This window comes from Myripristis murdjan, chromosome 6 (assembly GCF_902150065.1).
Source record: "Myripristis murdjan chromosome 6, fMyrMur1.1, whole genome shotgun sequence".
Classification (NCBI taxonomy): Eukaryota; Metazoa; Chordata; class Actinopteri; order Holocentriformes; family Holocentridae; genus Myripristis; species Myripristis murdjan.
In genome coordinates this window covers 14202451-14219026 of record NC_043985.1, presented here as the reverse complement: position 1 = coordinate 14219026, position 16576 = coordinate 14202451, and the positions used below count along the sequence as shown (strand labels likewise).

The 16576-nt window shown below is 41.5% G+C and overlaps 1 protein-coding gene across 1 annotated transcript in view; it reads left to right on the top strand.

Moving 5' to 3' along the window:
- Nucleotides 1-3394: 3394 nt before the first annotated feature.
- nell2a (neural EGFL like 2a) overlaps nucleotides 3395-16576 on the top strand; it is a 71551-nt gene continuing 58369 nt past the window's right edge. Inside the window, exons 1-4 of the mRNA XM_030054184.1 lie at nucleotides 3395-3713; nucleotides 4019-4147; nucleotides 14215-14365; nucleotides 16016-16189. Of these exons, the coding sequence (XP_029910044.1) occupies nucleotides 3662-3713; nucleotides 4019-4147; nucleotides 14215-14365; nucleotides 16016-16189 (506 nt within the window). The 5' untranslated portion in view covers nucleotides 3395-3661. The remainder of the gene's footprint in view (nucleotides 3714-4018; nucleotides 4148-14214; nucleotides 14366-16015; nucleotides 16190-16576) is intronic.

Sequence of the window (16576 nt, the reverse complement as noted above, 5' to 3'; positions counted from 1 at the left end):
TGGACCAAGGGTGACACTGCCTGTTGTACCCCAGTACTGCTCCAGTGATCCAGTCCTTGTAATTCTCTGCCTCATGCACTAGATGGCACTGAGAGAATGAAATACATCTGTGTCTCCTCCACACAGAGCATGTTAGAAAAGCCACAGTCTTGCTTGCCTCTCTACTGTCAGTCCAGTTGGAATTATCTTATATTTCTGGCATGATCTGTAGGTTCCCGGAACAGATTTTATTCCTTCACCGGGAAATTCTCTTAAATGCATAAATTCTGTAGAGGTATGGGGATATTTGTGTGGTGTTTGCTTATAATTTTTTTCAGTTTGGGATTTTAAGCTTTATTGTGCTGTTGTTGTGGTTATTGCAAGTTGCTTGATCAGAGTAGGAGCATGAAATGACTAAAAATACAAATTAATACCAGTATATCTGTCCATGTGGTATATTCCTACATACCCAATGGGTTTGTAATGGCACAACCCATGCTTATCACTGAAATCACTGAATCATAATGTATTCAATTTATCTGTTTTGATAAGCCTTGTTTCATCAGCTTCAGCAATGTCATATCTTCAGATCAAAATTAATAAAAACGCAAAGCTATGTTAATGAAACACATTAATGAAATGCATATTATTGAGCAGACAGATGTAATGAATCATAAGAGCATAGCTTTTCCAGTGTTGCTCATGAATGTCAATTTTGAAAGAGAGGCAAGGTCAGTATGACATGGAACAAATGATTGCCAAGGGAGCCCTCTGAGAACAAGAAGGCCAGTTTCACTGCTGCTCATTCAAATCCTGGCAGCCCTGATGCAGCTCCTACAACTGAATCCATTTTGTCTATGGCATTAGTATGCCTATATGGTAAGATTATGGCCAAAGTGAATGAGCCCCCAAGAGTATTATAATGCATCACCCATCTGTTTCTTTTACAGAAGCACAAAATCACTTCTAGAGTTCTGCTGTCCTTGCCCTCAGAGGTTGTGTGTGGGGGTGGAGGGTACGTGTGTGTGTTTGTGTGTGTGTGTGTGTGTCTTTGTGTGTGACAGTGAATTGTGTGTTGCATGTGTTTGCATCTGCCTGTGTTTGTGTGTGTGTTTATTAGTTTTTATTCTTGGCAGGGCATATGCTTTAATGACTTTTCTTTTCCTGACGGCACTTTAGGAAATGACAACTTGTGGGCAATACAATGTAATTACATTTCCTATGTCTGGACCCAGAAGAAATCCAGTATTATTAATAATGAATAGAGAGTCGGGGGCCCTCTCACACAGCAGATGTGGTACTCTGGCTCAGCTCAGCTGAAGATGCATTGCCTGCCTTTGTTTTATTGACAAAAGCTGCCCATTAGCTGCACACCATAGACCTATGAACAAGCTAGCTGAATTGAAGGTGGATAGAGGCATATTTATCAAAACATATGTGTTTTGAAGACGCATATGGAAAATTGTGCCAGGGAATTAGTAAAGCCCAACATGTTACTGGCAATAATGGAACTGCATTGTAATAGAGGCAGACTGATATGACAAATATGTTGCCTTCACTCTGGGGTCCATAGGAAGAGCCTGAGTGCCAGAGAGGATCTGGAACTGTCCCCAGAATAGTATCTGCTGGCTCTTTGATAACAGCCATCCTCCACTTGTCAGCCCAGTTTGACAGACGAGCGCAGCCAACACAAGACTTTTCCTGGGATCCAGGGATTGGCCGCAGTTTGTTACGGACTTGGGATTGCCTCTGAACAGACCTCTATGAAGAGGCTTCAATTTATGTCCATCTGGCAGAAAATTTATTAGGATTCTGGGAAAATGTAACTGTTTATCTTGCTTTTAAAAGGGAAAAAATCTACACTGGCATTGATACTGGTAAACTGGTTATGTTTCAAAATGGTAATTGGTCCCATGGATAAAGAAGATGCAAGAGGAGTAAACAAATATGCAGAGCACAAAGCATCTGTGCTCTATAAAAACAAATTAACAAGGCTGAGTCACACAGCCAGCCAAGCATTCCATTTCGATTCATTTTCATACCACCTGCCGAGAAGCCAAACTTCAACTTTATTGGATGACTTAACTAATACAAAATGAAGCTGTAGCAGCTTGGGGCATTATGCTTACAAGAGGTCATAACTCCTATCATAAGATAATTTGAATATTTGTGACATGATGGTAAATTTAACATTATGCTTTGAGACAACTGGTAAATTATTACACGGTACAGTATGTTATTTTTGTTTAAAGACACTCCTCTGCCCTTTGCACATGTAACACCAATATTCTTCTAAAATAAAATCATAATACTTAGGGAATAGTCATATGTAGGTGGCAAGGTGGCATGGTGACTTTACTTAAAATTTATTTGCTCATTTATTTATTTATCTGTTTATCTCCAATCACTGTTGTATTCCTTTAATACTCATACAGGATCTTATTTTTATTCATTTACAAAGTATACATAAAGCATCTAAAACTGAGTACAGTCTTCTTTATAAGGGCATGACCTTACTTAAGGTGGTATTTTGCATTAAACAGATGGCCGGTACCTTCCAACTATACAAATAAATTCCTCTCTAGTCTCCTAATGCAAAGTCACCATAATGTAATAGCCCTATGGGTACTTAGTGGGATTACTGTGACTGTGGTGAATTTTAGATTCATGGTATTATTTTTAATCTCTTATGTTATCACAATATTCATACTGCATATAGGTTAGTATAGTTTTTCTGTGGTATTTTCAGAGATATAACAGGGCAAACCACCCTCAACTAAGTTTCCACTGCAATGTTTCACTGCAATAACTTAGAATAGAGTTTGCCCATCTTTTTAAGATGAAATAAACTTCGAGGTCAAATTATGGCATAGATCCGGCTCAGTAGTATCAAACAGATGTAATGTGTATGAGGAAAGGATCTGAAAAAAGAAGAAGAAGAAGAGAAATACATGGAAGATTTTCTTAGAATATATTTGATTTTTGTTTAGATTGGTGCGGGTGTTCATGGTTCCCCCACTTTTTATTTAGCATTTGCGTTTGCCTGTGCTTCTCAAATTTCCTGTATCATAGGATTACTGTAATTCTGTCCCATTAGGGATATGGGTGTATTGTACACATAGCCTGCTTGGAGCATGTCAACAGGCCTATTTGCAAGACATTTAAGACATTTAAGAGCATTTTGGATTTACTAAGGATTCTCTCAGCCGAGGCCACAAGGGGGCTTAATCGGTCCTCCCTCCTCTCTCACTCCTCGACAGGGTTTCCTCCTGTCCCCTCCTCCTCCTCCTCTGCCTCCTCCTCCGCCTCCTCCAGTGGCCGCAGCTCTCATTCACACTGCTGTAGAGGAGCGTCTCTTGCACTGGCGAAGCAGCAGCAGCAGCAGCAGCAGCAGCAGCAGCAGCAGCATCTCGCTTTGTTACATCCTCTGTTACCCACCTGTGCCGCGGATGCTGCCGACGGAGCAGACCTCGCATTAAATGGGATAATTTGTGCTTTTTTCTCCCTTCCCGGATGTGTTTTTTCTCACCATTGGGCATCTGAGTTGTGATGATGCCTTCTTTCAGTGTTTGGGATTGGTAATAGCCTTCTGAGCTGGGGTGATACATCATTCGTATGTGATTGAACAATATTGTCTCTTGGAAGTGGACAAAACATGGACTAATTTTTAAAAAAATTCACCATGGGATTATTACAGCTATTTCTGGTCCTCGGTTTATTTTGCGCCTTCTCAGGTAGGACCCAACGCTGTCATTGATTATGGATTTTGCAATAGGCTGCTTGATAATGAAAATAAATACATGTGTTTGCATGTATTATTTAATTATCTATTTATTTATTTATTTTTTATAATTGCTCTCTTTGTAAAAAAAAAAAAAAAAAAAAATGATTTGCCGACTTGATAAAGCAGCTTGTAATTATAGCCTAACCTCCCATCTCCTCCCCTGACACCAGTGGACTCGAATTTATTAGCATCACAGGTGTCCCAACCCACTAGTAATCTAACACTAACAATGACGTTTTTGTTTTTGCAAATTAGTTTTAGGTTTTGGGGTTGACCCTGCCCTGCGCATCAGCGTATTTGATGAACTAACGCTTGAAGACGGCTTTGATGGAGTTACTCAGGTCCAGGGTTTCCACAGCGAGTCTAGAGCTTTCCACTTCCAAGGTACAGTAAGACACTCTATGTATTTCTTTGTGTGTGTGTGTGTGTGTGTGTGTGTGTGTGTGTATGTGAGTTTGTGATATAAGATGGAAAAAAAAAATGTCTCACGAGATAGGATGATTTGAGAAAAAAATGTTGATCAAACTTTAAAAACTGATACTAACAGTAGTTTTTATTTGAACAGCTCAATAGATGACAAAAGGCAAGTCCGGTGATTTAGTCATCACTGTATTTCTGCATGATGATGTCCCAATAGTGCTTGTAGGGATGATGAGATATCATAATATTAATGTAAGTCTGAGTTAATATTCTTGTCCGTAGTACAGTTTTGTAAGAGATTCAGCACTGACATGCAGTGGATTTGCAGTTTTCTGCTAGAATGGGGCCACGCTCAGGGGCCCCTCAGACTGCCACCTGCCCAAACAATAGCCAGTGTCTCGGTTTATGTGAAAAAAAAAAAAAAAAAAAAAAAAAAAAGCTGGGGGAGCAGGGGTGAGATGGGACAAACATGCAAAGATTCATAGAAAGAGTGAGCATAATCAGATTAGTCAGGGACAAAACCCTGCGTTCACAGAGCTGTACGATGCGAGCCTGGATGATGAATGGGCCCCAGCTACACTTGCCTATCAGTGACCTTTCCGAGTCTGTCTAACCAGTCTCTGTATCCGAGACGTGAAAGGGTAGAGCAGCGAGCCAATGCTGAAATGTCCATTTTGTCAATTGTAAGTCAGTGTGTAAACATGTTAGTGAGTTGTTAGTTCAGTTAATGGCGCTGCAGGAAATGAAGTTGTCAAGCTGCTGTCATGCACTGGAGTTTTATGCATTGTTGTGTTGAAGGCACGCATTAGTCTACCGATGACAGACAGTGATTACAACCAGATCAGACTGCTAACAGCCCTATCACAGGCCTGGAGATGGCTATCATGACCCAGCCAAAAGTACCAGCAGAAGAAATTGCTTTTAGCAATCTGATCAGGGGCAAAACCAGAGACATCATCTAAATCCTCACAACAAGGATTTTACATCTCATTAGGGATCAGATGTTACACAAAAGTGACAGTGTTGTTATGGGACACCGGAACACCACAAAGTCATTTGTCTACATTCCTCTTCTCCTCCAGCTTGCTGATATCTTCTAATCTCTTGCACAGCAGCTGAGACAGCAGCACTTCTGCACGGAGCAGCAACTCCAGCAGCTCTCTGTGAAGGCAGGCCATTTGATGTCCTCTGTGCAGATGATACTCAGAAGTGCTCTACCCAGGCAGGTAGCGAGAAGGAGAGAGAGACTACCAGGGAGAGGGAGAGAGAGAGAGAGAAAGAAAGAATGGGAAAGGGAGCTAAAGAAAGAAGCTCCGTGGCTTTTTTTTACTGTCTGATGTCACGAAATGGAAAACATGACTGTTCCGCGACGGGCACCTCTCTGTCAATACGGCCCCCTTATTTCTCTGCATTACCTTTGAGCAGACTTTAAGTGCATTCAATTACCCAGGCAGAGAAGGCTGTGTGTTATTTATGGCAGAGCTCGCCTACATCATTCGTTTGGGATGTCTATGTTAAGTCAATGATGGTGGGTGAGGGGGAGGAAGCAGGGAGAGGCGTACAGGCAAAGCAGACCGGGGCCCCGGTGTGTTTGTGATCAGAAATAGAGAGAGCGATGAGGTAGAGAGAGATGAAGAAAGAGTGAGGGAGGATGACAGATAGATAGAGGGAGGGATGGAGGGAGAAAGAGAAAGAAACAGGAAGAGAGAGAGATAGGGAGCAGAGAGCTGTCTGCCAGCTGTTTGATAGACTGCTGATCCCACATGTATGGCTGCTTGGCTGGCTGGGACCAGCAGACAGGCCCACGGTGACATTCCGACGCTCATTAGATAGCAGGCTGAACACATCCAAGGCTGTCCCTTCCTCTGCCTGCCTGCCTGCCCGCCTGCCTGCCTGCCCAAAGGGATGGCTGTTATCTGTGGGTGCTGGTGGAGAGGAGGAGGGGTAGATAGGGAGAACGCTGAAAGAACAGGAGGAGGGGATGGAGAGGGTGGTGGGAGGGAAAGAACAATTCATAGTATAGAAATGTGTCTGTGTGCACATGTGTAGATAAACAATGGAGTGTGCAGGCTACATACTGGAAGTATATCTTTGTATCCACATCTGTGTAGATGCTGGAGTATGTTTTTTTTTTTTTTGAGGAAGAAAGAGCAGATCAGTGAGCTGTGGGGGATTGCTGTTTAGCGCACCCCCTGCTGATGCCTTTGAAGGTAGCTGTCAGCGCTACATTGCATGGCATTAGGAGAGGTGGACCGCAGGGACAGGCATATAGACCAAGGTAAAAGCCCCCGGGCTAGTGTTTCTCTCACCTTATTATTGCCAGGTGATACTCTGCCGCGCCAGATAATCATCATATCATTAGGCTTCCCTCACACTGTTGTACCTAAATTTGTGGCGTGACTGATATTAAGATAGATAGTGCTTGTTATCTTTAGATCTGTAGAAACAAGTACGGGGGAGGACCACACCCAGCAGCTCCGCGAGATAAGACCCCACCCATTACCCCCCTCCTCTCTGGTTCCAAGCATTTCATTGTTGGGTGAAAAACACATATTTCCAAAATGGCAATTTTTCAGAAACAGAGCTAAAAAAACAGCCTGGTTTATAGCTTTACCACCATGCATTTTTGTGATTATACAATGGCGTTTGAAACTGTTTCTGAAAGCCAATGAGTCCCAGAACTTTCTCAACCCATAGAGGAGCATGTAATCCTTAAAATTTAAGTGAAAACATGAAAATTGTCAAAACTGGAGTTGGAAGGTTTTCACCCAGCAGTGGCGATTTGGACCCGAATGAATTCTAACTGCAAACAACACAGTTGCTAGAAGCGTCCTTTTAGCTGCAGCACAGGACTTTTTCATTGTGTGTGTGTGTGTGTGTGTGTGTGTATGCATGTGTGTGTGTTTGTATGTATGTGTGTGTGTGTGTGTTTGTGTGTGTGTGTGTGTGTGTGTGTGTGTGTGTGTGTGTGTTTGAATCCAGTCTGTCTCAGAAGCATGTCCTTGCTCAGACTGTTTGAACAGTGCCAGTGAGGTGTTTCTGTGTATGTGCTGGTGATTATGTCCCTGACTGCAGTGACACTGAAGTGCAACGGGATGGAAGAGACTCATTTATTATACAGTAGTGCTGCGTGTGTGTGGGTATTTTGTGTGTTTGTGTGTAGATAGACAGAGGGAGTATGTGTGTATGTGTGTGTGTGTGTGCGTGTGTGTGTAAGAGATGTGTGTTTAAGACTGTCAATCAAAAGTGTTTTTCTGATATGAGGGCTGACCTCTTCCCAGACACACCAGCTAAAAGAGCCCATTCATAAACTCTACAGTCTGTAATACTATAATGCTACACCCAAGTTCAAGCCCCAATGTTGATGAGCATGCACCCTGTTTATGTGCCCTTGAGCACAACACTGAATCTTTACCTATTGTAGGGATTCTGTTCACTCTTAGAATGGATGTATTGAAAAATAACCCAAAAAAATGTGTTGTCACGTTTAACACATTTTGTGTTGATTTCAACACAAAATGTGTAAAGAAGCAAAAAAAAAAAAAAAAAAAAAAATTAACACACTTAATATGTTGGACACAATCTGTTATTTTATGGCGAGAAGGGGGCGCATTTTCTTCATTATTCGCCATCCGCGCCACTCAAAGGAGACTGCTGCATCACCTGGTGTGTTCCCAGACCCTTCAGTAAGTATCCACAACCATAACGTGTTAAATGTGCTAACACACTGATTGTGTTGAAAACAACACAAAATGTGTTGTCCTTAACTAGACACGCAGGTGTGTTAAAAATTAACACGATTTGTTATTTTCAACACATCTGTTTTGAGAGTGTTCTATAGTTGAACTGAAGAGATGTATGAAATTAAGCACATACTACACTATTATTGTTATTAACATTGAGTGAGGAGGTCCTGTTTAGGGCTGGATGGTACTGACAAATTGAAATATCACGGTTTCTTTGACTGAATACTTCAATATCAATATTGTGGCAATATTTTAGGTGTGATTATTGGTGTTTTCATAAAATATTTCCACCCAAGAGATTTTTGATAAACAATCAATTAGATATGATGTCCAAACAGATAGAGGGAAATAATGGAACAGCTAAAACAGTCAGATACGTTCAGAGAATTGCGGCCCTTTTCTACAGTACAGTCTTTCCCTAAAATTGTGAAAAAGACAGCCTTATCTCAGTGTTATCAAAATCTCAGACAATATCTAGTCTCATATCATGATATTGGTATAATAGTGACATACAGTCAATAGCCTTCGTCATGTATAACTTAATGGATAGATGGCTCTGACACGCCCAGAATTTGCTGTTAAATTGAATCTAGAGGCACTCAAGCTAAAACTCAGTCTATGCACTTTGTGCTGTAAGGTGCTTTGTGTGAGAGCATCCACCTAATGGTATATTTAGTGCTGGATTAACATTTGTGTTCATATATTTACAGCCAGGAGGTGTCTCAAAAACCTTTATACTGATCACATGGCAATTTGTATATTCTATCTTACGCTATTGCCTCACTGCATTTCCTGTTGTAAGATGTTTTATTCTACTGTATTGCCCCAAAATGTGGCACAGCCTTTCAAAAACAGTGACTGACGTTATCCAGAAGTCCCTGTGGCCAAAAAGTGTTTTGCTTGTTGCCCATTCAGGCGAGGCCGATCCTAGGTTTCGCTCAGAACCACTGATGGGGATAGAGGGATGGAAAGGCCCCCCTCCCCGGGCTAATGTATAGTTGAATGGTTGGGAGGCTGACACCAGCTCTGAGTGTGTGTGAATGTCAGACAGGCGGTCACTGAGGAGGCGATCTGTGAGTTGGGGCGAAATTGCTGGCCAAAGCAGTCCTGGAGGTGCCCTTGGCTCGGTTTAGTATTTGTTCCAGGAGAGCGGACACTCAGTGGGGGGAGATGGTCCTCCGAATGCAGATTGCCTGAGCGCAGTATAATATTCAGGAGCTGTAACAACTACCTAAATGGTGTGTGTGAGTGTGTGTGGGTGTGTGTGTGTGTGTGTGTGTGTGTCTGTGTGTGTCAATGTGTGTGTGCGGATTTGTTCATCTTTGTGTTTGCCTGTGTGTCTGCATATCCGTGGGGCTGTCCTTTCCTTTGCTTCTGTGTGAGTCAACATGCATGTTAGGAGTTGTATGCTAGCCAAAGTGTGTGTGTGTGTGTGTGTGTGTATGAGTGTTTTTGCCTGTGCCTTCCTGTATGCGTGTATGTCTTCTCCTGTTTGTGTGTGTGTGTGTGTGTGTGTGTGTGTGCTACCTTGATTCGTGCGTATGTCTGTGTATGTGTTTTGTGCGTGCATATGTGTGCGCCGTGACAGTAATGAAGGGTTTGGAGTTTGCTGTTGGTGGAGAGTTTATCATTACTCTAATCCCTCTGGAGAGATATTCTCCTGCCTTACCCTCCCACGCGTATCCCTCTCCATGCTCAGACCCGCAGATAAAATGTGTTGTTGGAAATATGCTCTGTCATTTGTCAAACAGGAAGCATTATGCAATAAGAAAAAAACTGCTTTTTTATTTTATATTATTCCTGCTCCTCCCTCTGTTTATTGGCTCACTGTGTTGTTCTGACCCCTCTTGGCCCTGTGTGTTTAGTGTATCTCATGGCTTGCTTGCTCTGCGCTGGTTGAGAGATGGCGTATTTGCAAAATGTCGATGAAGAGGAGTTGTTGCAAAGGCGTGGGTGGTGTTATTTTGTTCTGGCAATCCACCAGAGACCAAACAATGAAAGTCCTCATTATTCACATACAAAAGTGACTATGATCTTGTCTGATATCAGTAATACTGTTTTCAGTCACAGTTTCCTCTGGGATATAATTAAATTGAAGCCAAATGCGCGTAATGAACAGATACATGGACTTCTATTATCGGCACGTCCTCGAGAAATTGTTCCCATTCGAAGGAAACCTCTCTTCCCCTTCCAGTACAGACGCCCACATTCTGTAAATACAGGTAGTGTGTGAGAAAAGGATTGTGGCATAGCTGGGTGTTTCTGGGATCTCAAGCTGTGCTGCAGGGCACCTGTTCTAAATGCTAAACGTGTGAGCCAGTGATTGGTGCAGTGCTGCCAATATACTTCCATGAGAATGCAGTGATAGGGGTGGGGGGGATTTACAGTTGTATAGGGACTAGGGGTCAGACAAAATAAGACTGCATTAGACGGTTTCAGATTAGAAATGACGCTGAGGGATGGAAATTGTGGCTGGAGTGAAACCATTAAAGCGCAATGTATCCGAGAGATAAGATTAGGCTGTAGCCCAGAGCTGTGCTTCCCAGGGATGCTGTTGAGCCCGAGGCTTTTGGAGATCTCCAGTCAGTTGATACATCTCTGTACACCTCAGAAATGCTATTTTCTCACCATGATCTCAAATGACAAGAGGCACGCGTTGAAATTTTGCTGATTGGGAATTTTAGGTGGTGGATGATCAATTTTCAAGCTATTTTGTGTCAGTGTCTCACATCAGAGTGGTCGTTAGGAGCAGGTGGCTGCCCCATCCAGGCGCCTGCCAATAGATAATCGACCAATGGCTCCCTCAGCAGGGGTGCATTGATTTGGCAGAAGGGGAAGCTGGCCCTCTCATCAGAGCACAGACTCGTCCACTCCTCTTTCATGTATGTTTTTAGGAAGGCAGGGATGTTATTGGTTTAATCATTGTAATCCTCATTCAAGTGGCTGAGCAGGGATCCTACTGTTGACATCATCCTGATTTTGACACAGATATCTCCATAGAAAGCCAAATCCATCGCTTTCCCAATGAGAAGGTGCCTCCATCCTCTAATACGCCACACCACCAGTTTTCCACCATGCCCTTGAAGGTGGACAGGGTGGAGAACAGACTCAACCTCTCCTAGATCAAAGGCTCATGCTTTGCAAGCTGTGGGAGCAGTTTAGAGACCCTTGGTCCTGAGCACCCTCCTGCTGTCCCGTCCTTCTGCTCTCACTGTGGACCCCACCCTTACATCTGCTCCCTCCCACCTCCCCCATTGTGCCCATGATTGAGATGTCAGTGTGGTCCCTTATCTTCAGCCTGTCATAAACATACACATCCACCCTGAGGTCTGGCAATAGACTGACCATTGCATATTGCCATCTGCGTTGCGAATCTGGTTTGGCTTGAGCTCATCGTTGTATTAAAAGTGGCAAATGATCAATGTATTTCACTCTCACATACAGCGTTTTTATAACTATCAAAATGACTCAAAGTAAAAAATTATTATTCACCGAAAATTGCTCCAAATGCATATCAAGACATGAATAATATCCAGTAATGTCCTGGATTGCCACGGAAAGTGTTCACTTAGATTTAATTATTAAGTCATTTTCTGTTGATGGCAGCAGGTCATTGCTGGACAGAGGACTTTAACTGTCATTGAACCATTTGTCCCACCTCAGAACTGGCAGACGAAAGTGCATTAAGTCATGTAAACTACTGTATATATTCCACTGGTGAGCTAAAACTCAAGACGACATTAATATTGAGACAAATGACTCATGTCTGGATCAAAAAAAATGCTTAAACATTAACATGCTAACCCCTTCCTCTCAGGAAGAGAGGTGGAAAAAGGCTGCTCATCTCAGCAGGTTGCCTTTGTATCCCATATAACCACTGTGCACACTGTGCGCTCCTGGTATGCCAGGCTTCATCATGGCCTTGTTTGCAGTTTCAGATATTGCATTGTGTTAATTGGCTACTCTCACCAGCTGGAAGTAATGTTAATACACTGAGGAAAAGCCGCCACGCTAGCTTCCTGGAGCGCTTAAGTGTGCCAGGGCATCTTGCATGCATCCCATAGCTGGAAGTGAACTCTTTGATGTGATCGCTTCTGAGAAACGTCATCATTTATTGATGCTTCCATTAAAGTAGCATAGACGTCTGTGTAGAGTTGAGGAGGAGGAATGGGGCACACTGGTGGGAGCAGAAGCTTGCTAGCTAGCAACTGCAGAGAAAATGCCCTCCTCTCCACGCCAGAGCCCTTACCCTTTAACTTATTCTCCCCAGATCCCCAGCCTCATATCTCAGTTCCTACATGAAAAAATGAGAAGGTGCACAAAGCAAAGCTGTTAGAGATTGATAAGATTTTTGGACTACGCTGATATGCTGTACAATTGGCAGCATCAAGCTGTGATCTGATTATTTTAGCAAGTGGATAATTTCAAGCTGTGCCTTTATATTGTCTGCAAGCTACAGCATGTCTTCAGAATTACTAAGGTTTTAAAAGGTACAATGGGACTGACTTGTTTTTTTAATGCCTAACCCTAACCCTAACCCCAGTGACAGGTGTCCTCTTCATTATTACAAGCCTTGAGGTTACATTTGACCTTAGAAAAATAGGCTCTAAATGATCAGCAGGGTAGCAAATCTCTGTCTTACCCTGTAAAACATGTCAATAAACATTTTTTTCACTTTTGCTATGAAGAATATCATTTTAATATTGTTCATTTAAACTGATTTCCATCATTAACTGAGATATGCCACAGTGGTTTTTAAAATTGGGTTTGTTTTCCATTTATGAAGTTGAATTCATCAGGAGTGAATGTAAATATACCAAATACACACACACACACACACACACACACACACACACACACACACACACACACACATATGTATATGTATGTATTGCTGTTAAAATCACATTAAAGTCATGTTCTCTACTGTATAGCAACTTTTCCCATTTGCTTTACTTCAGTTGTCGTCCAGCTGTCTAACATGTCTCCATCAATAATTTGAAGACCAGTAGTCTTATTTAATTATTACCAGCCTTCAAGAGTTGCTCTGAATGGTTCAAAGATTTATGTACAGCTTCCCTCCTGTTCAGAGGCTCATCACACACTCTCAAATGGGACATGTGGACGTCTCTGACACAACTGAAGTTGGTTTATGATTTGCAACTTCACGTTCAGAATTTGAGGGAAACCCTAAATCTGTTTTTAACCTCAAAAACACACTAATTTCAGTTATAACATGTTTTATCATCACTCAGTTAAATATCAGTTGATATCAGTGGCTGTGATGGTCGCCATAATCCTGTTTGTAGCTTCATTCCAGAAATGAATGGGCTAAATTATCTCTAGGCACTGATACCACAAGTGATTTTTATATGCACGCTTACATATTTTAAAACTACATTGTTTTTACCTCGGACATAAGATACTAACCTAACGTTTGTAATTCAATATGTGAAATATTTCCATCCTTGTAAATGTGTGTAAATGTTTGAGCTATTCAGAGCAGCTCTTGAGGGAATGGTAAGACAAATAATAATAAAATAAGTCTGCTGGTTTTGAAATTACTGAGGGGGGAAAGAAATTGAGGGAGAGCAGACAGGAAAAGAAGCTGTACAGCAGGGAAGAACACGATTATGGTGGGATTTTGATGGGAACTGGCGGGTTCACTATTTCACAATTCTCCCAAACAGATACTGTGAATTTGTCTTCATATATGGAAAACATGAACTCAGAATTGTTTTAACCCACTGTAACTGAGGTCTATTTTACCCAGTGTTCTCAAAAAATAAACATTTGATTGATTTGAAATCCACTTACACTCATTTTGTCACATGCTGTCAATCATGTTATCAAGAACGCTACGCATCAATTTGAAAGTGGGAGAATCTGTCATGTTCCTTGTCATGTTTTGTAGTGACAATATTCTATTTAACGATATGTAATAGTTGAATTGTAAAACAGATAACCACATATCTGCCAGTAAACGTGCTGATTTTTGATTTCAGTTCAATGTAGTAACTGCTTGAAAATGTAAACAAAAAAGTAATTTTGTGCTGTTATCGGTGGTCCTCATATGATTAATGCAACATAAATGTAAATGACCTTTGTTAGGGTTTATTTATTTGTTTATTTATTTATTTAGCTTTTTTTTTTTTTTTTTTTTTTTTTAAATAAATAATGTTCATCTTTACCTTGCCAGATAAAAATGAACTCTATTGAGCTCCCTGGGGAAACTGGTTTAATAATCAGTGGTGTAATATATATGTGATGCTCCTGTCCCCCTAGGTTCCTCCAGGGAAGTGAAGGCTCCTGCTGAGGTGTCAGAGCGGATGGTCCAGAAGTTGAGAGGCAAGAGTGAGTTTACTGTGTTGGCGACTCTCAAACAGGAACACCTCAACTCTGGGGTCATCCTCTCTATCCACCACTCCGAACTGAGGTATGATCAGATTTCTCATGTCCAAAAGATGTTTCAAATGAATGTTATATTCATGCACAGGGCTGTAAAATCAAATATCATCATATATTTGACCAAATATCTTGATTTTGATGTTGTGGGGATATTTTAGGGATGTCTATGGGTGGTTTCATAAGATATTTACACAAAAAGATTTATAAGTCATAAGTAATGTGGATATGATGAGCAAGCAGGTAGAGAAAAATAAATCAGAACAGCTAATCTAATAAGATAGTCAGAAGTTCAGAAAATTGCATTTTTTTTTACTATTATGCTTATCTAGCATTATATCATCATATTGATATAATATTGATGTACTGCCAAGCCCTAACACATACATAGATTTTTGACTGATTTTTGTAAACATATGTCTAAATATTTTCTGAAATTTGAGACTTGAGAGATTATTTTGCAGTACCACCACACAGCTTGATCCCATACAATATCATGTGAAGAACAGTGAAATTATGTGTAAAGCTGTACAAGCACCACTGAGTAAGCATAATTAAACCTGCATTCTAAATTTAGGGAAATCATCTATAGCAGGGTCTGTATTATGTTGATTGAGGCCTGAATATTATGTATGCAATGAACATTTGGATGTTTTACACGCCAGTCAAGTAAACATGGCAAATCACCCTGTATGCCAACATATTATTCACAGTCCATCAACGATGCAAACACTGAGTCTGTAACCATGGATTGGAGAGTGATGATGAGACACTAACTGCAGTTAGCATGCTAATGTATTCCATTAGCTTGTGGTAGCTGAGCTGTTGGAAGATCAGAACGGCAATCTGAATTTCACATAATGTGTTGATTGAACTGGCTGTACATTGAAGTCAGCCCTGAGATGAGACCTCACAGGGATGTTAATGACTTTCCCCAGTGCTGATTAGCTCTCCCAGTTGTTCATATGCGACAAAATAGTGCTACACTGTTTCATGTGGAAATGTCGCATGGACTTCTTCAGTGTCTGACAGAAGCGTTAGCTAGGGCATTTGTGGAACCACAATGAATGAGTATGCCTGGCCGAGGGAGAGTAAAAGCATCAGATGTGGTTTGTAGATGAATCAGTTCCACTGCTACACTTATGTGAGTGTCTATTTTTCTTTTGAATAATGTTCCAAGCAAACAACTCTAGTTTAAATAACCCTGGCTTTAAAGGCAGGGCTGCTGGCTGTGTATCGGTAGCTCTCTCCATTAGTGTCACTATGGTAGGTGAAGCTCAGTGGTGTTGAGAAGAGGACTATGCTAGAATACCAATGTCCCAATGTGATGAGTTGAGCCTCTGCATTGTTGTCTGTTGGTGATGTTGCACTTAACAGCCTTATATTATAGTTGACTATCAGTGTGATTAAACTCTAACCAGTGTTGCAAATCTATGGCGATGTGAGCACATTGCTTGGGGTTGAGTGATGCTTTTATCTTTTAGAGACACTTTTATTATAAACTCAAGTGATGCATGCAGTTCTGTGTGAACTCAAATACATACACAGAGATACTTTAAGATTTACTTTAATATATAAGATATACTTTTCATTTTATGGAATGCAAACTACCAGTTAAGCTGTCATTGTATGGATTTTAATTTGTCATTGGTACTTGTACTTTTGTACTTTTCTTCTCCAGGTTCCTGGAGCTAGAGAGCAGTGGCCAGCGTAATGAGGTGCGTCTTCACTATCGTACCAAAGGCCAGCAAGCCCACACTGAGGTGTTTCCTTACAGTCTGGCTGATGACCAATGGCATAAGGTCTCTGTTGCCGTCAGCGCTTCTCATGTCATACTACACGTCGACTGCAACAGGTAGGCTGCTGCTTGCAAGTGCTGCCACATGTAACATTGAAATATGTAGTTAACACCATAGATGCTGTGGCTTGGGTGAATACTGGAGGGGAGTTTTCCTATACCTTTGTAACTCTTGGAAAATACAACTATGGTTTTTCTCCAGTGTTTCCAAAAAGTCAAATTCTACAAAGTTAATTAAACAATTTCTGGTATCAAAATACATGTTAGTTATATCACTAAAGATGTGTCCAAGCTGCACTGCACGGTGTGTGTTAAAACTAGTTCAACCTGGCTAACCTGGCCAGCTGACATCCAGAAAATGCACTGGAGAAGTGACCCACAGAACCTCTAACCCTGGAGGCTTGGAGCCTCTAAGCACTGCTAGCCGCACCCCAAAGCAGAACA